Genomic DNA, 20,888 nt, shown 5'->3' with positions numbered 1-20,888 from the left:
CCCTCCTCCAATCTGCTGGGACTTCTCCGGTTCTCCAAGAACTCTCGAAGATAATTGCCAGTGGTTCTGAAATAACTTCCGCTAGTTCCTTCAGTACTCTTGGGTGTAGCTGATCTGGCCCTGGGGACTTGAATTCGTTTAGAGAGGCCAGGTGTTCCTGGACAACGTGTCTCCCTATTTGGGGTTGGATTTCCCCCAATCCTTCGTCCATTCCGTGTTGCTGAGGTTGAAGATGGCTTTCTTTTTCTGAGAAGACTGAGGCAAAGAAGGCATTGAGCAGTTCTGCCTTTTCCCTGTCCCCTGTCGCCATCACCCCATCTTCTCCTTGCAATGGCCCTATCGCCTCCTTTTTCTTCCTTTTTCTACCAACGTAAGCAAAAAAGCCTTTTTTGTTGTTTTTTATGTCCCTGGCAAGCCTGAGCTCATTTTGCGCTTTAGCCTTGCGAACCTTTTCCCTACAGGTGTTGGCTATACGTTTGAATTCTTCTTTGGTGATTTCTCCCCTTTTCCACTTCTTGTGCATGTCACTTTTGAGCTTTAGCTCAGTTAGAAGTTCTTTGGACATCCATTCTGGCTTCTTTGCACTTGTCTTATTTTTCTTCTTTGTTGGCACTGTTTGCATTTGCGCCTTGAGTATTTCACTTTTGAAAAACTCCCATCCATCCTTAACTCCCTTTTTTTTAAATATCGGCGTCCATGGAATGCCGCTCAGTAATTCCTTCATTTTTTGGAAGTCAGCTCTCTTAAAGTCCAGAAAGCGTGTTTGACTTGTCTTAGTTTCAGCATTCCTTTGTATTGCAAACTGCAGGAGCACATGGTCACTTGCCCCTAAGGATCCAACCACTTCAACTGTATTGATCAGGTCTTCCACATTTGTTAAGATTAGATCAAGAGTTGCTGATCCCCTTGCTGCCTCTTCTACCTTCTGGACCATAAAATTATCTGCAAGGCAAGTGAGGAATTTGTTGGACTTTGTACTCTTGGCTGAGTTTGTTTTCCAGCAGATATCGGGATAATTGAAATCGCCCATGACTACTATATCTCTTCTTTGTGCCTGTTTGGTCAGCTGTTGACAGAAGGCTTCATCAAGTCCTTCATCCTGACTCGGAGGTCTGTAGTAGACACCCACGACAAGATCTTTTTGAGTCCCGGTTCCCTTGATTCTTATCCAGATGCTTTCAAGCTGGTTTCCCGGATTACAGTCTTGCATTTCTTCTGCAACGTAACTGTTTTTGACATATAAAGCTACTCCCCCTCCTCTCCCCTTTGTTCTATTTCTGTGAAAGAGGTTATAGCCCTCAATGGTTAAATTCCAGTGATGGGAGTCATCCCACCAGGTTTCAGTGATGCCTATGACATCGTATGTGTGGTGCTGTGCTAGGAGTTGGAGTTCGTCTTGCTTATTTCCCATGCTCTGAGCATTAGTGTAAAGACATGTAAGCCCCTGTGACCTCCCCTCGAACTGTTTATTTGGGATTATTGTGCTCTCTGTACTTGGTCCTTGCTGTGTTTGTGCAGCCCTCCGTTTAGCCTTTCGGCGGTTCCCTGTGGTCGTGGGTAATATAGTGTTCGCCAGGCTGTTGTTCCCCTCCCCCAGTGGATCTAGTTTAAAGTGCGCCTGATGAGGTTTGTGAGTCTGTGTGCAAAAAGATGTTTTCCTACTTGTGTGAGATGCACCCCATCGCTTGCCAGTAGTCCATCCTCTTGGAAGAGTAGACCATGGTCAAGGAAGCCAAAATGCTCCTCTTGACACCATTTTCTGAGCCAGTTATTGACCTGTACTATTTTTCCGGCCCTTGTAGAGCCGTGTCCTACAACAGGGAGGAGGGATGAAAAGATCACATGTACATTATACAGTTTTAGCTTTGTTCCCAGAGCTCGAAAATCATTTGTGATCTTTTGAAAAGTATGCCTAGCGGTGTCATTGGTACCTACATGTATCAACATAAGGTGGGGAGGGTGATGGGGCTTTAGGAGCCTGCTGAGCCTCTGAGTGATATGGTGTATTTTTGCCCCCGGGAGGCAGCATGTTTCTCGAGCCATCCCATCCGGTCTGGAAATGATGGCTTCCGTTCCTCTAAGGAGGGAGTCACCTACTACCAAGACCTGTTTCCTTTGAGGATTGACAGGGTCCCTTTTGTGCAAGACAGTGTGTATGTCCCCTGAAGAGTGTTCCTGTTGAAGTGAATCATGTAGGTGTAAAGTGTTGTCCTCCTCCTCAACATCCCCAGTGCATTCATCAATGACAATCCATTGAGATACATCCGAGAGCCCATTACTCTCCCAAGGATGTTCCTGTTGCTCCTGGTCTATGATTGGGGATGGAGCATTTGCATGATTACATAAGTGTGACTGTGGTGATGCACTGTCCCCGTCAGGGCTATCCCCTGCGCATTGATCCAGGGTGGTCCACTGAGTGGTATCTAAGAAACTGTGGTCCTCCACAAGATGTGTTTCCTGATTGTATGTTAATGATGTAAGAATTTCAAATCTGTTGTGTAAATGCAGCTGAGCAGAGGAGTTCTGCGGAGGCTGCCTGGTCCTGCGTCTCCTTCTATGGGTGACCTCCTTCCAAGCCTGAGGGTTGTCTACCTTTGAGTTGATCTCCCCATAAGGTTCCTGATCATGGTCTTGGTGGTGTTGGTGTGATGCAGGCTGCTGATCTACAGCAGCGTGTTGTGCAGTGTCCAAGAAGAGCTCGAGTGCCTGAATGTCCTTAAGGGTCTTAATACGGTGCTCGAGCTGTTGGATCCTCTGCTCCATCAGAGTCATCTGTTTGCATTTGGAGCAGATGTAGTTGTCTAGTTTTTGTGTGAAAAAGCGGAACATGCCACAGCTGGTGCATGTGATGGGAATGTTTTGCTTTTGTTGCATCTCTTGGTGAGCGTGGTGGCCAAGTGGGATCTTTGTACAGTTAAGTAATATGTACGCACTTTATGTGCAGACTGCAACAAACCACCTCTTTGTGTATTTGTTTATTTTGCTTTGTTTCCTGTATGTACTGCAAAGGATAGTTAGTAAATATAGTTAGTATATAGTTAGATAGTTAGTATTCCTGCATGGCAGCAATTTATATTAGATCACCTTTGTGTTCCCAGTTATTCTACATGCTTAAAAACATTAATCCCAGAAGTGATGAGATCATAAGCCTGGTTTATGATCTCATAATTACCAAACAGGAAGCCAGCCTAGTGATGAACTTTAAACTCTTAAGAGAGCCATGGGAGTTCATAACAACAAAGGTCTCAATCATTTCATTCCTCCTAATGAGAGTAGACCCACTGAATCAATAGAATATATGTACATTATCTACAATGGGAAATACTAATTGTTTCAATGAGTTTACTCTAGTTGGGGCTAATAGATTTAGATTATAGACGAAATAAAATATCAAATTGTTGCCTCCATGTTGTAAGCCATCCTGAGTCCCCAGATGGGAGTTGGGATGGGATACAAATAAAGTTTATTTATTTATTTACTACTACTACTACTACTATTACTACCACTACTAATAGAACGGGTGAAAACTGTGTGTCCCTCAGATACTGTTGAACTGAAAATCCCAGTATTCCTCACCATTAGCTGTGTTCCTTAGGAATTGCACCAACATTGCGAGGGCAGCACAGTTTCTACTGCTTCCTTCCCACAGATCTGTGGTATCTTAAGGAACCATAATAGTTTGCAGCATAACTTTTTGTGACTCAGGTTGTTTCTACAGTCAATTCATCCTGCAGTCTTGGGCTAGTTGCTTGATTTCTTGAGGCTTTATTTCTAGCACTAAGATATTCAACAAGGAAGGAAGGAAGGGAAGGAGGGAGGGAGAGAGGGAGGATGCAGTGAAGTTATCCATTGAAGATATTGTTGCCTGATTGTGATTAATCTTATTACCTAAATCAAAACTTTTCATGCTTTTCTGCTACACTGCCTCAACCCACCATGGATGGATGAGTTCATAGTGCAGAAATATAGATATAATTTTGTGCTGGTGCTCAATGAGATAAGACATTGGCAATGTTAAATGTGCTGGAATCTGTGGACAACAATGTCTAGAAATGCTGATAAGACTCCTTCAGGGATAACAGACAAGGTACTGATTTTTCCAGAGAAGAAATGGCCAGTCAAGATTTTAGTTTGCTTGGCTGTAGCAAAGTTTTAATATAATGTTGACAGCTATTTCAATGCTGCTTGGGTGGGAAAGGATTCAGCCTCATTCTTCGGTACATTTGTCCAAGTCCAAAATATGAACTAGCTGATAAGCTGAAATGAAAGCTGTGCAATGAATTCTGGATAACTTAAAGAACGCATTCAGCTGTGTCACTGAACATATTGTGCTTCTTTGAAGTGTACACATTTATATGCTTTGTCAATGTGCAGAAAGAGACATTAAGTGAGATTTATAAGAAAATCAGGGAAAATAGAATTAAACAAGTATATGACAAGACAGGTTGTGCTGTTCCCAGGATGAACATGCTATCCCAAAAAGGACAAAGACTGTCCTCTATAGCTTTTCCCTATAAAATAGACCTACAGCCCTTTCTTTAGAAACAGGAGAATCGAGGAAATGGGAACATTTTTCTTTGTGGATTACAACTCTCATCTCTGGGGCAACTCATTCGTTGTTGAGTTCTGCTCTCCCTCTGCTGTTGTTATTGTGTGCCTTGAAGATGTTTCCAACCTATACCAATCCTAAGGCCAACATGTCACAGCAATTTCTTGGTTTACATTGCCTTATTCTGATGCAGAGAGAATGTGACATGCTCAAGGCCACCCAGTGGGCTTTCATGGTTGAGGATGGGTTCAAATACTGGTCGCCTGGGTCATAGTGATGGGCATGCTGCAATTCTATGAGAGAAAATAAAAAGCCCACTCAGATCATTGCAGAGACCAACCTGTTTGATCCTCCAGAAATATCTTTTCTGATTCCCTGGACTATAAAGTTGTGATGGGCTGCTTTACTAATATAGATCCTTCAATTCTTGATTTCTGCAGTGAGCAAGCTTCAAGGAATCTATTGTCTTGTCAAATCTTTCCTGCAGCAAATAAAACATTTCGATCGCTACCCTGGTACAACTCCTGGTTGGGCATAAGGAGCACTGAGGATTCTAAATATGGGTGGAGATCTATTCTGGATATTTTAACCTTGAGGCTGTAATGCTATGCATACTTTCCTACAACTTCTGGGTAAACATGCAGATTATTTCTATGGTAGGTAGCGCTCTTCCATTCTACAAAGGTATAACACCATGATTCCACTTTAACTGCTATGGCTATGTCCTATGGAATTTCCAGCTGAGGATTCTACAAACAAGCAGTTCCCAAGTTACAAACATCCAACTTACAAATGACTCCTAGTTAAGAACGGGGATGAGACAACAGGAAGTGAGAGAAATCTACCCCTAGGAAGAAAAATCCACTCCTGAAAGAGTTATCATAGGAAAAAGGGTGTCTCAACTGAAGCTTTATCACCAATCCTTTTTTCCACAACAGGCCAATTTTTCAAAATCCAATTCTCATAGGTATAGAAAGTGAGGTGAAATCTTTTGAACAGGGTCATAGACAGCAAAAGAAACGCCACAGGGGTGTTACCCTTTGCTGTGCTATCCAAAGCCAGTGTGTAGAGTTACACTATAAAATGTACTTGTTCCAACTTATAAACAAATTCAACTTAAGAACAAACCTACAGAATCTATCTTGTTCATAAATTGGGGGCTTCCTGTACTCCACCCTGAAAGGAAGTTGCTATAGTTAAAATAGCTTAATGAGACACACAATGGCACAATTTGTTTTCTCAGGAAAGCTGGGCAACTTTCTCACACTGACAGATTCTGCTCCAGCATAAAGAACCGAGTCCGTCTGTGGGAAAAGAACATTTAATTTTGAAGGTAATTTTGCTTCCGGCAAAAGCGGAGGGAGAGACTGCCCCTGATCTCAGCAATTGCTACCCAGAGTGATGGTATCTCTGAGCAACAGTGGCTTTGCTAATATGCGTAAAATGCAATTCAGTGCCTGGAGCAGCAGGGCTAAAAGGAAAGGGTAGCCTGTTTGCTGGATGCATTTTGTTTTATTTATTCAGCAGCCTCTTTCCTTCACAAAGCCATTTCCTGGTTCACAGTGATAAGCGGTTCTTTCTTCGTTCTATCCCACTCCTGTTGGCTTTTGCCTGTCTAGCTGCTGCTTGGCCCAAATTATTAGCATGACAACTTCATGCAGTATAGAGTCACTTCACTTTCTCCCTCCTCCCCCCCCTCTCTCTCTCTCTCTCACACACACACACACACACACAGTCAGAACATACATACCAGCCCAAAAAGCTACACCCAGTGAGACTACATTAATGTTGCTTGGAAACAATGTTGAAGTACATAAGACCTTAAGAAGAGTCATAGCAGGTAAGGCTGATGGTGGCCATCCAGATACTTATAGAAAACCCACAAAGTGACCCTTCCATATCTCTAACCATTCTGGTTTTATCAGGAATAACCCTTTACCACCCCACGTTCTTATTTGCTTTCAAAATGTCCTGGTTTCCTTCTCCTCCTCCCATCCTGGACTTGCCTGAGTTGCTTTGAACTGAGCACTCAATTAATTCAGCAAAAAGGAGGAGTGGAGAGATGGAGGATGAAGCCTTGCCCTTCTGAAATACAATACATAAATTCCTAGAAGTTCTTGCAACCCCCCCCCCCCCAGTAGTTTTGTATGGTCTTCCTCATAAATAACTTGATATGGCTCCACAACACATGTCTCAATTTTCATCTGTGAAAAGTTGGACGGTACAATATATAAAATCATAGAATCATAGAGTTGGAAGAGACCTCATGGGGCATCCAGTCCAACCCCTTGCCAAGAAGCAGGAAAATTGCATTCAAAGCCCCCACCCCCACCCCGACAGATAGCCATCTAGCCTCTGCTTGACATTATCATCATATGCAGTCACCATCATTAGTAGCCATTGATAACTTTATTCATTTGTGTAATCCATTTTACACCCATCTGCATTCATGCTATCACATTCTGTGGCAGGGAATTCCTCAGTCTAACTGTGCCATCATAAATCTCCTACCATTCAGCTTCATTGGATAACGCCGTTATTCAGTGTTATGAGAAATAAATGTCTTCCTGTCTTTCTACTCTAAGTATAATTTTATACACCTTTGCTATGTCTGTTGTTCCTTGCTTTCCCAACTAAAACACATCCAACTACTGTAACCTTTCTATCATTTATCCAGTTTTTTATTACTGGTTGAATCTTTTCTATACCTCTTCCAGCTCTTCAATGTCCTTTCTGGTGTGTGGTGATCAGGTATGGCAGACAAAACTAAAATACTGCTGATGGTATATCCTTCTTGTCAACATTGACTTATAGGGGCTCCATCACAAGGTTTTCTTGACAAGATTTATTCAGATGAGGTTTGCCAGTGATTTCCTTCTAAGCTGCAAGAATGCAACTTGCCCAGGATTATCCAGTGGGTTCCTTGACTGAGCAAGGATTCATATTCCCTAGTCCAGCACCCAGTCCCTACGTCAAACTGGATTCAAGAAGACAAAAACTCACATACAAGAGCCGATCCAGCATTAGCAGTTCTGTAACCACAGCTACAGACTTTGCTAAAATGATTTCTGGGTAGACATCCCAAATGACAGCCTGAAGAGTATGGAATGAACATTATACTGTATATATTTTGCTTTCTTTCACAAAAACTACATGCTGTTTATTCATGCAGGCAAGACAGTTGTGGGTAGTGGGTACTGGTTAAAAAGCTGGCACGGTGCTGAAATGCTTTTCCATTATCAGAACAGCAGACTCTTTTACCACTCCCACCCCATTTCCCCCAGAATCTTTAGTTTTGCAGTTCTCACAACAGCTGGAAGCAGAGCTGTCCCGAGGTAATTTTCGGGAGTAGGTGACCAGAATTATGGCGCCCCTCCCAAATTTTGCCGCCCTCTCCCCAAACAAATTGTTGATAAATATCGGCGCCAGTGGCGGAAGGCCCAGCCACCCATCTGCGTGGCCACTCTCCTGCTCTCCCTCACTGTCAGAGGACTCCTCGCCCACCGCCCGCCTGTCGATGGGCTTGTGCGTGTGCGCAGGCCTTCCAATTGACCACACGGTCGATTGGAAGGCCTGCGCACACGCACAGGCCCACCGCCCGCCCGTCAATAGGCCTGTCAAAGAGGACTGATATGTATTAAGGGCTTTCTTTTGCATGCTTTTGTGGGCATTCATTGCCCAGCCACAACATTTTGAAGCTACCTTCGAAATGCATTAAATGATCAGTGGAGATGGGGCCCTGGTGAACTGACACACATACACATGTCTAGCTTTTTGGACTCTTCTGGGTTGAGTGGATGCACCTCAAAATGTAGCTTTTCATTTATCCATGTTTATGATATACATAAGACACTATTCAACCATTATGGCAGCAATTGTTTTCCATTCCTTGCCTCTCTAAAGAAAACTTCTGAGACAAAATTATCCTTCTTTCACAGAGGAGAAAGTGCTGGAGAAAGTATGAGAAAAATTCCTGTGAGTACTAAAGTTCTATGCTTCCCCTCTAATATATCTATTTATTTCCATTTTAAGTCTATTTTTGGTATCTGCAAATTGAAGAGAGGGTAGCAGGCAGGCAAGGCTGATCTTGACACAAGATCATTCCACCCACTCACCCACGCAGACCCAAACCTTTGTTGCTCCTCAATATCATTTCTTGCCTGCTAGCTACAGTGGATTAAAACAGGAAAAGAGGACTATGGATTCCTTGAGCTCCTTGGAGAAAAAGTAAAATACCAATTTATCAATCAGTCAAATAAATCTGTCAAAATTAATATCCACGCTGCTTCAACAATACAAGTTTGTGGTGTGCAAGATACAGTAGTCTTGCTAGGCAAGACATTTTGGGAGCAGTATTCTGAAAAAGTAACCTTGCCAAGCACCACTCTTTTATTTTTTGTTCTTGTGATGTAAAGGTCCAACCCCATTTTTCTTCAGCAAACTTATCTAAACAATTTAGTGACAGAAAAGCATTATTCATAGGTACTCAAAAAATTACATCTGATTTCATCTACTTGATACTATGAATAATTAGGGTTGAGATATAAATGTACATAATAGTGCAAATTTAGGTCTCGTCACACCCATCTTGCCAATTAATTATTTGAAATATTACACTATGTAATAAAATTTGAAACAATTCTGTTCCTGGTTTGAAAGTGTTATTTCCTGTTTAAATGTGTGGTACTTACTTTGAAAGTAGTTGTTATACTCCAGAAACTTTATTTTTGTGGCTGCCACAAACTATATTGAATTGGTTGAAACTCTATGAGATATTCATTGAAAATCTATAGCAAAATGTGCTGCAGGATGTCCCTCAAAAACAAAATGTTTGCAATTTAATAAACTTTCCCCATGTTTCATAACAGAACCAATTAGAAAACGGCATTTATAATCCAGGAAAAAAAATTCTGATATATGGCAAAACTAAGGCAAACTTTCCGGGGGGGGGGGGGGGGGGGGGTTGGCAGGATTTCTTCAAAGGAAGTTTGTCCTTGCCTTTTTTGAGACTGAGGGAGTGTGACTTGCCAAAAGGCATCCAGTAAGTTTCCACAGGAGAGCAGGGATTTGAATCCTGGTCTCCCAGTGTCCTAGTCCTACATCCAAACCGCTACACCATGTTGGCTCTCAAAATACGATGCTATATCTACCATTATTTCACAGTTATCATTTATGTATTGCTGCATGTGCACATGTCCTAATTCACACACATGCCTAAAACCAGTTACTGGTTTCAACAAGTAGAAATTGAACTCACCTGTATTTACTCAAATGTAATACACACCTTTTTTGGCTAAACTGCCTAGCCAAAATGGAGATGTGCATTACAGTACATTAGATGGTGCACTACAATCGCGTGCCTAAACCTTGATTTTGCCTCTCTGTCAGGCTGAGACTAGTGAACGTGCCAGCCTCTGCCTGATGCAGCTGGGAAGCCACATCTCTCCACCAAGTCAAGGCTGGCTAATTCTGGGAGGGGGGCACCACTTCCCTCCCAGAAGGAAAAAACCACCACCACCCCCAGCACGGCTTTCTGCTTCTTCTCCAGCTGGAGAAGAAGAAGAAAATCCCCCTCCCTTCCCAGCGTGGCTTCCCCCTTGTGACTTGTCGACTGAGAGGTCAAGGAGAAGCAGTGCCCCACCACCACCACCACCACCACTACTACCACCAAGCCTGGCTGCAAACAGAATCACTTCTGCATGCATCCAGCTAATGGCACTCCATGCAATCATACCAGCCACATGACCTAGGAGCATCTACGGACAACGGCGGCTCTTCAGCTTAAAAATGGAGATGAGCACCAACCCCCAGAATTGGACATGACTAGACTTAATGTCAGGGGAAACCCTTTACCTTTACTAATTGGACATTAGGAGCCCCCGGTGGCGTAATGGGGTAAAGCCTTGTAACCTGAAGGTTGGGTTGCTGACCTGAAGGCTGCCAGGTTCGAATCCCACCTGGGAAGAGCACGGATGAGCTCCCTCTATCAGCTCCAGCTCCATGCGGGGACATGAGAGAAGCCTCCCACAAGGATGGTAAAAACATCAAAACATCTGGACGTCCCCTGGCGAATGTCCTTGCAGATGGCCAATTCTCTCACACCAGAAGCAACTCAGGTTGCTCCTGACATGAAAAAAAATTGGACATTTATGTAAATTACATTAATTCAATTGAAACAAGATTTTTATTTAGCCATAATGTTTGTGGTCATCCCAAAAGGACCTAAAATCTCTTTTTAAAGTCTGGAATGGGACACAGAAAAAGAATGAAAGAATGTGGGTGCATCTGTTATAGAGAGACAGAGTGTTCCAACACAGAGAGACAGAGAGATCAGCAATGGGAGAGAGGAAAAGCATCTCTTTGAAAAGAAGTGGGTGGTTGCAAGCCTCGATAACTCAAATAACAGCTCTTTTGCTAAATGCCTCACAGATGTGCCCTAGGATCTGCTGAAATGACCTGAAGCAAACATTTCCTTTCTAATATCTCTTATTGATCAAAAGTCTTTGTCAAAACTTGGAGTCCTCAGTAAATAATTTGAAGAAAAGGCTGGCATTCCACCTTATCACCATATAAAATGTAGGAAAACATAGCATGCCTCTCTTTCTTGCTTGCCCACCACACGTTTGCAAGCCATTCTCTGTTCAACTTAGTCATGCTTGCTTTGTGTTCTCAGCTCAGTGATGACAGCATAAGCACTTGGGTTTCAACTGAAGAGAATAAATGGTGTCTGAAGAGTTCCCCCCTACTCTATAGTCCTCCCACTCCCTCTCCTGGTAAACAAGAGCTGAACAACTATACATAACATGAAATTGCTCACTGAGAAGACAAAGACAGATTCACTACCATAACTCCCAAGGCTGCACTTCATCAATTACAACATTTTTTTTAAAGTATCCAGTGCCTCAATTAAAGGAATGACATATAAAATCTATAGAGCTGCTGCCTGCATATATTGCTGATGATGAGTAATGATCTTGCACAGACATCTTAGAATCTTCTTGATGCTTATCTCTTCCATGTTTTGATTTTCTGCACCAACAGTCCTAACCCTGCAGATGAAAGACGCAAGAAGGCTGGTTACTGAACTGAGGCACTAAGGGGCTTTCAGGCAGAGGGCTTCTTCCACTCCCAGTCAAAAGGCAGGATGCTCTCCTTAATGGTGAGGGGAAAAGATGGAATAATGGTAAGGGGCGTTTGGTCACAAATTGATGGTGATGATGATACCTAAATCCCATGTTGTTGTGGTGGTAGCTGAAAATAATGATGGACAGTAATGTTTATTGTGTGCCCCCAAAACATGCTCATCTTATGGTGACCAACAGGCAACCCTACCATTTTTTTTTTTTTGCAAGATTTGTTCAGAGAAAGTTTGCCATTGCTTTCCTCTAAGCAATCCTCTAAGAGAGGATGACTTGCCCAAGATCACCCAGTGGTTTCCATGGCTGAGAGGGGATTTGTAACCTGGTCCCCTGGAAACTTAGTCCAAGAGTCAAACCACTGAATTTGGGATTAAAGTGCCCAATTTTTCTAGGGTTGGTTCCTGCAAGAGTCCATGAATGAAGCTTATAGAACAATTAAACCCTCAAATGGACTCATGTTTAAATGTTGGAACTGGGCCTTCAAGTTAATGTATCCAGGACTTGTGTCCAAAATGCACAGACCTGCATTGGCTCTGATGAGTGGTCACCTTGTACCACCAGCCATAGAACTCTATCCGATTGCCTAGCCATCACCCATTGCATCTGCTGATGTCAGAATGGGGTGTCTGCACAATTAGAAAAAAGAGAGGGTTTGCTCTCGCCTTCTTCCTGCTGATCACATGGGTACACTATAACAGGTGATGGCCAGGTACTCAGATGGAGTTGTGTAGTTGATAGGGAGTGGCAAAAACATTGGACCGATCCATCTTCTGTACTCATCAGCACAAGAAAAGGGTCATGGTAGCTGTGTCTAAGGAAAAGACAAAAAAAGGGTCTAAAGCAGGCCCAGTCCAACTGTCCGGACTGCCATAATACTCTGGATTTTCCAGCAAACTCTGGAACATCCCCCAACTTTGCTTAAAGCAGGGCATAATCAGGTGAAACAAAAAAAACCTGGGATACTTGGCAGAAGTCACAATGCATCATGAAGACTACTAGCAGTGTATTCATGGTGAATCCGGTTTTTGGAAAGTGTAGACAAGCCTTAATTACATATTTAATCTCTGAGGAGGTCAGGGATCTCATCATCAATACATTTTGGGGGTTTATATCAAATCTGTCGAACCAGAAACCTAAATGCTTGATCGGGGAGACATGATTGCATATTCATTTTTACTGGATGTTTACTTGATGGTTAGCTAGGATTTGCCTAGGTGGTTAGCCCATTACATGGTGTTAGCCTATTTTCCTAAACTGCAATATCATCTACAATATTGCACATTGCATTTGAAAAACCTCCTACACACACACAGTTCCAAAAGCAAAAAAAAGCCTGATGTTAGAGAAACAACCTTGGGTGCATGGAGCTGGTATTCTTTAAATATAATAATAATAATAATAATAATAATAATAATAATAATAATAATAATAATTTAAAAAAATATGCCTAATGGCCAAACAATAAAGTGTCAGCAGCCAGAGGCCTATAAATATCTGGGCATATTACAGCTGGACAGCATCAAGCATGAACATATGAAAACTGTGGTCAGCAAAGAATACACACAAAGGGTTAAAAAAAATTCTCAAAAGCAAGCTCAATGGAGGCAACACCATTAACACCTGGGCCATACCTGTCATAAGTTATACTGCTGGCATTATAAACTGGACACAGGCGAAACTGGACAATTTGGACAGAAAAACAAGAAAACTCATGACCATTCATCATTCACTGCACCCTCGCAGTGATGTTGACCGACTATATCTGCCTAGAAGATCAGGCGGCAGAGGACTCTTACAAGTAAAACAAGCAGTCAAAGAAGAAGAACATGTCCTAGCAGAATATGTAAAGCAAAGTGAAGATCCTGCTTTGATTGAAGTCAAAAATCAGAAACCTCTCAAAGCACAGCATACAAAAAAACAGTACAAGAAAACCGCACTACAAACTAGAGCTGACAACAAAACATTGCATGGAAAGTTCCTTGACAAAATTGAAGAAAAAGCTGATAAGGAGAAGACCTGGCTATGGCTCATGAATGGGACACTGAAGAAGGAGACAGAAGGCCTGTTCCTTGCAACCAAGGAGCAAGCCATCAGGACAAATGCAGTTAAGGCCAAGATCGAAAAATCAGCTGATGACCCAAAATGCTGACTCTGCAAGGAAACCGATGAAACCATTGATCATATCCTCAGCTGCTGTAAGAAAATTGCATAGACAGACTACAAACAGTGGCACAACTATGTGGCCCAAATGATCCATTGGAACTTATGCCTCAAGTACCACCTCCCAGCAGCAAATTACTGGTGGGATCACAAACCTGCAAAAGTATTGGAAAATGAGCACGCAAAGATACTGTGGGACTTCCGAATCCAGACTGACAAAGTTCTGGAACACAACACACCAGACATCACAGTTGTGGAAAAGAACAAGGTTTGGATCATTGATGTTGCCATCCCAGGTGACAGTCGCATTGAAGAAAAACAACAGGAAAAACTCATCCACTATCAGGACCTCAAGATTGAACTTCAAAGACTCTGGCAGAAACAAGTGCAGGTGGTCCCGGTGGTGATGGGCACACTGGGTGCCATGCCAAAAGATCTCAGCCGGCATTTGGAAACAATAGACATTGACAAAATTACGATCTGTCAACTGCAAAAGGCCACCCTACTGAGATCTGCGCGCATCATCCGAAAATACATCACACAGTCCTAAACGCTTGGGAAGTGTTCAACTCGTGATTTTGTGATATGAAATCCAGCATGTCTATCTTGTTTGCTGTGTCATACAATAAAATAACAACAACAACAACAACAACAACAACAACAACAACAACAACTTTATTTTTATAACCCACCTCCATCTCCCCAAAGGGACTCTGGGTGGCTTACACAGGGACAAAGCCCAGAGAACAAAAAATTCAACATATCAAAAATTAAAAAAAACAATATAACTGCAAAAGGCCACCCTACTGGGATCTGCACGCATCATACGAAAATACATCACACAGTCCTAGACACTTGGGAAGTGTTCAACTTGTGATTTTGTGAAACAAAATCCAGCATATCTATCTTGTTTGCTGTGTCATACAATAATAATAATAATAATAATAATAATAATAATAATAATAATAATAATAATAATAATAAACAATTTTATTTGTATTCCGCCCTATCTCTCCAAAGGGACTCAGGGCAAATTCCAACATACAATGGCAAACATTCAATGTCTCCGTAAAACAAACAAATACTGACATAAAATCCCAGAGAAACCCCACATATGGAAATAACATTAAAAACATTAAAACCTTAAAACATTAATAACATTAAAAACCTAACATTAAATTGAAACCTAACATCATTACATTAAATCTAACATCAATAAATTAAACTAGATGTAGTCAAACAAAATTGTATAATAGCATAAAATCTAAGCAAACATCCATATTAATTTGCAAAGCCAACTAGAGTTCATAAAATAGTGGGGGTTGGTTGTGTAGTCTAACAATGATCATTGGGTTGGCGTGGACTAGGAGAGTCCAAATCTGAAATAGTTCTCAACCAGTGGCCCAGTAGTGATCTTTCATTAATTAATCCTCCTCCTCTCCATATGCTAGTAAGCATATGTAGGTCTTCAGTTGTTTTTTGAAGGAGAGGAGGGAGGGGCTCAGCTTTATTTCTTTAGGGAGGGAGTTCCATAGGTGGGGGGCAACTATGTAGAAGGCCCTACATGGTAAAAGAATATTTTAATCAACTTAAAATAGAGCTTATAATTTGAAATGACAAGAACAACAAGAAAATATTAGAGACAAAGGGGAAGAAGATGGTTTGAACTATAAATTACTAAAATACAGAAAGTCACAATACAAACACCAAGGATTAGATGGAAGTCAACCCCTCCCACATACCTTTTTTTTCTCTCCTTGTTCTTACTTTCATTTTTTTTTCCTTCATTTTTTTTCTTTCTTTCTCTCTACCCATATTGTTCTCCCACTTTCCATGTATTTTTTATTTTATTTTTATCTTTAAATTTATTACTAATAAAAAAAATTAAAAAAATAAAAAATAGAAGGCCCTCTCTCTCATTCCCACCAGCCATACTTGAGATGGGGTTGGGACTGATAGCAGGGCCTCTTCTACTGACCACAACGCCCAAGCTGGTTTGTAAGAGGAGATGTGTTCGGTCAGGTATCCTGGACCCTAGCCATTTAGTGCTTTAAAGGTAATGACCAGCACTTTGTATTTAGCCCAGAAGCAGGCCGGCAGCCAGTGGAGCTGCTGCAACATGGGAGTGGATCTCTCCCTATACGGGGCTCCTGTTAGTAATCTGGCTGCCGATCTCTGAACCAGTTGAAGCTTCCGAACTATCTTCGAAGGCATAGTTTATAGCCTGTTTTTCTTAGAAAAGGAAGACAATAGGCCTATTCAAGTACTATTGTGCTGAGCCAATATTAATGGAAGAGGAAATATTGCTCTTGCTCTTCTCCATCTTCATTGTCCTCATAAGCAGAATAGTAAGTCTGAATGAGAGAGCTTCTCCTACATATCAAAGCTCTCAATACAATTGGGAACCTTGGGGTTTGTTTTTTTTTAGGTTCCCCAATAGCACGGACAACTTCCATTTGCAAAAACTCTTCTGTTTAGACCCCTCACTTTCCACTTGAGAGAGTGGAAATGAATATAGAATGATTGGGACTAGCACAGTACCCATTCCATGTGTTGATTCAACACATATCACAAAGCAATAGTGATAAGTGATGAATAGTGCTAGTGCTATCTTATGAGCCAGATATACCAGAGATTCATTTTGAGTCTTCAAGGATTTCATAATATACCAATGGATGTATGGCGAGTAGTTGTTCTTCCTTCCTTCCTTACTTCCTTCCCGCCTTTCTTTTGCAACACTGTATTGCCACTTCAAAGTAGTGAAGCAAAACATTTTGTACTTGCTCTGAGGTTTTTTTAAAAAATCAGTTCCATGATGTGTGAGATTCATTACTAATTATGCAATTATTTTGTTCCCTAGCATTTTGTGCAGGAAGGACTTGGAGAGCTTTCAGCAACTGGTAATGTGGAGAAAATGATATGTTGCTTTTTAAAAAATCATAGGGGTTTTTTGTTTCATTTATTTTTAGAGAGCAGTTTTATTTTATTCCTGTTTCTTTCTTTGTAACTTGACAAATGGCTGGCTTTTAAAAGAGATCACTATATAGCACCCTTATACCTATGGAGCATACAAGAGAGAACAGGTGAAATAGTCCTAAAATCCTTTCCTAAAGCTTTTTCACAAGTTGCAGTTAGAAATGCACAAGAGGAACTCGGGCAAAAATTTAAATCATTCAATACAAGTTCAGAGGCCCTATCTACACTTTCATTTCAGTTCAATGCATCCTGAAACTGCATTATCTGCCAGTGTAGATAGGGCCATACATTAACACAGATCTTAATTTCGGTATCTTCCTTCCTTCCTTCCTTCCTTCCTTCCTTCCTTCCTTCCTTCCTTCCTTCCAATTAATTATTTAGAAATGAAAACAATCTATAGACAAGCCAATGGAGTCTGAAATTTCAGAATGCATTTGAGAGATTAATTTCACCTCACCTAGGGCAAGGTCTGAGAGAGGCCTCTTAAGCAGATCTTCACTGAAAAGATTTGAGATGTTTTTTGACTGGAAACCAAATCCTCTGACCTGAAACATTAACAGTGGGATGTGATACAAAACTGCTGTAAGATACATCAACACAGCTTGTCTTCCAATCTGCAATGGAGAAATAAGAATGAATGACCATGCCTTCTCACCTCGGGCTGGAACAGAACAGCAAAAGTAATGGAAAGTTCTGCACAGTTGTGTTGTGTTGTTCCCTAAACATCATTGACTGGGAAATATTGTGAAGTGGTCATAAAATGTTTTGACTTTAATCTGCAAATCTAGTGTGTACTTTGCTACATGGCTGTACATGGCTCTTTCTCTTGTCTGCTCCGGGCACCTCCTCTGGCCAGGAGGAAGAAAGCCAAGAAAGGTGAGGAAAGGCTTCAAAGGGGAGGGAGGAGGAGAAGGGGCAAATATGTCTTGCTCCAAGGTTGCCATGCAGGCTATTGCTCCAGGGTGGGGAGAAGAGGAAGAAGGGCCTTGGCGCCTCACATTGCCCTCCAGACTGGGGACTCAGGGGTGGGCGAAGGGAGGCTGCCTGGTTACGCCACTTTGCCAGCATCACTTGCGAAAAATGTAGCTTGGAGCTCTCTCTCTCTCTCTCTCTGCCAAACCCAACATGTCTCAACTGCGCCCCCTAGAGAATTGCGGCTTCTGCAAATGCATAGTTTGCGTATAGCTTGAGCCGCCCCTGTCTGAACTCTTATCTTATTACTTAATTTTGTCTTGTACCACACACCACCAGCATTTAGAATTCTGATATTTTATAAGGAATAAGAAAGGAACACTTTTAGTTTGCTATGGATAACAACAAAGGGAAGAATTTCATTTTAAAAAAAGGTCAGTATAAGGCCAGCTATATTTGGTGCCTTGGAATAGTAACTGAAACTAATTTCTTTCTAACAGTAACTTTGGCAAACACAGATCTATTTATATGAGAATGGATCAGATAAATACCAAAGTAAATGTAGCTGCAACCTTCAGTTCTACTTGACTTGAAAATGCTACAGTAATGCAAATATCAGGAAAAAAAACATGGCCACTTCAGGAAAATCTGACTGCTTATTGTTTGCTTTCCTCTGCCATAACCTTTTCCACAATGTTTCACTTCAGGTCAGGACTGGCTTTCTTCTCCATCCATGTCCCCAGGCTGTGTGTGTAGCTGGCAAAATGCAAAAGTCTCAGAAAAAAATATATGAAGAAAGGGAGAAAGCTTATTTCTCATCACAGCAGGTAATCACAGATGTTTTGAAAACTGAACCTCTCCAGACAGGAGGAGGGAAGCAACAAACCTGTTTACAGCAGATTGTTCTTCTGACACTTGTGATCAATCCACTGGTCTGGGAGAACACAAGCAATGCATGGCACATGAAGGATCGTCATCTGCCAACAGAGGATTCAGAAAGATTAGGACCACTTCCTAGCAAATGAAATAACACTTACCAAACCCAATTGTGTTTTACAGAGGGATGGCTGGCTAAATAATAATAATAAAAGTTTATTTGTATCCCTCCACCATCTCTTCGGTGAGACTCAGGGCAGCTCACAAAAGCACTCAATAGTTCAAGAACACACAAAATACAACAAGGTACATAAGCATATAAAACAAGAACAATATAAGCTTATATAACAAATTTACATGAAATCAGCATATAAAACCCCCAGCTGATCCCAGAAGGGCAGTTGGTTCTCGCAGAAGCAGAGGCAGCAGGAGGACATTTTTGCTCCCTGGCTTCAGGTAGGATTTGGCTAAGATTTGGCTAAGATTTTAAACTGAGTGTGGGCTTGGCTCCTGTGGTCAAAGTCTAACTGTTGTGTGACTGTTGTGTTGAAGGAGAGCCAGGTACTTAAGTTGATTGACAGCAGGCATTGTCCCCTGTTAATTGAGTTTCTGGGAAAGCTTTATTTGCCAGTGTGAGTTTCTGCCAGAGTCTGATCCCAGAAGGGCAGTTGGTTCTCGCAGAAGCAGAGGCAGCAGGAGGACATTTTTGCTCCCTGGCTTCAGGTAGGATTTGGCTAAGATTTGGCTAAGATTTTAAACTGAGTGTGGGCTTGGCTCCTGTGGTCAAAGTCTAACTGTTGTGTGACTGTTGTGTTGAAAGAGAGCCAGGTACTTAAGTTGATTGACAGCAGGCATTGTCCCCTGTTAATTGAGTTTCTGGGAAAGGCACCTTTACTAATTATCCTTTGCAGTACATACAGGAAACAAAGCAACATAAACAAATACACAAAGAGGTGGTTTGTTGCAGTTTGCACATAAAGTGCGTGCATATTACTTAACTGTACAAAGATCCCACTTGGCCACCACGCTCACCAAGAGATGCAACAAAAGCAAAACATTCCCATCACATGCACCAGCTGTGGCATGTTCCGCTTTTTCACACAAAAACTAGACAACTACATCTGCTCCAAATGCAAACAGATGACTCTGATGGAGCAGAGGATCCAACAGCTCGAGCACCGTATTAAGACCCTTAGGGACATTCAGGCACTCGAGCTCTTCTTGGACACTGCACAACACGCTGCTGTAGATCAGCAGCCTGCATCACACCAACACCACCAAGACCATGATCAGGAACCTTATGGGGAGATAAACTCAAAGGTAGACAACCCTCAGGCTTGGAAGGAGGTCACCCATAGAAGGAGACGCAGGACCAGGCAGCCTCCGCAGAACTCCTCTGCTCAGCTGCATTTACACAACAGATTTGAAATTCTTACATCATTAACATACAATCAGGAAACACATCTTGTGGAGGACCACAGTTTCTTAGATACTACTCAGTGGACCACCCTGGATCAATGCGCAGGGGATAGCCCTGACGGGGACAGTGCATCACCACAGTCACACTTATGTAATCATGCAAATGCTCCATCCCCAATCATAGACCAGGAGCAACAGGAACATCCTTGGGAGAGTAATGGGCTCTCGGATGTATCTCAATGGATTGTCATTGATGAATGCACTGGGGATGTTGAGGAGGAGGACAACACTTTACACCTACATGATTCACTTCAACAGGAACACTCTTCAGGGGACATACACACTGTCTTGCACAAAAGGGACCCTGTCAATCCTCAAAGGAAACAGGTCTTGGTAGTAGGTGACTCCCTCCTTAGAGGAACGGAAGCCATCATTTCCAGACCGGATGGGATGGCTCGAGAAACATGCTGCCTCCCGGGGGCAAAAATACACCATATCACTCAGAGGCTCAGCAGGCTCCTAAAGCCCCATCACCCTCCCCACCTTATGTTGATACATGTAGGTACCAATGACACCGCTAGGCATACTTTTCAAAAGATCACAAATGATTTTCGAGCTCTGGGAACAAAGCTAAAACTGTATAATGTACATGTGATCTTTTCATCCCTCCTCCCTGTTGTAGGACACGGCTCTACAAGGGCCGGAAAAATAGTACAGGTCAATAACTGGCTCAGAAAATGGTGTCAAGAGGAGCATTTTGGCTTCCTTGACCATGGTCTACTCTTCCAAGAGGATGGACTACTGGCAAGCGATGGGGTGCATCTCACACAAGTAGGAAAACATCTTTTTGCACACAG

General features: G+C 42.1%; 1 protein-coding gene and 1 long non-coding RNA gene across 2 annotated transcripts in view; both read right to left on the bottom strand.

Moving 5' to 3' along the window:
* LOC134296131 (uncharacterized) overlaps positions 1–4,582 on the bottom strand; it is a 220,328-nt gene extending 215,746 nt beyond the window's left edge. The window contains exon 1 of the mRNA XM_062970260.1: positions 1,452–4,582. Within this exon, the coding sequence (XP_062826330.1) occupies positions 1,603–2,874 (1,272 nt within the window). The 5' untranslated portion in view covers positions 2,875–4,582 and the 3' untranslated portion in view covers positions 1,452–1,602. The remainder of the gene's footprint in view (positions 1–1,451) is intronic.
* Positions 1–20,888, bottom strand: part of LOC134296132 (uncharacterized) — a 50,818-nt gene that overhangs the window by 12,527 nt on the left and 17,403 nt on the right. Inside the window, exon 3 of the long non-coding RNA XR_010002706.1 lies at positions 18,623–18,713. This is a non-coding gene — a long non-coding RNA (uncharacterized LOC134296132). The remainder of the gene's footprint in view (positions 1–18,622; positions 18,714–20,888) is intronic.

This window comes from Anolis carolinensis, chromosome 2 (genome assembly GCF_035594765.1).
Source record: "Anolis carolinensis isolate JA03-04 chromosome 2, rAnoCar3.1.pri, whole genome shotgun sequence".
Taxonomy (NCBI): domain Eukaryota; kingdom Metazoa; phylum Chordata; class Lepidosauria; order Squamata; family Dactyloidae; genus Anolis; species Anolis carolinensis.
This window is presented reverse-complemented; position numbering and strand designations above follow the sequence as displayed.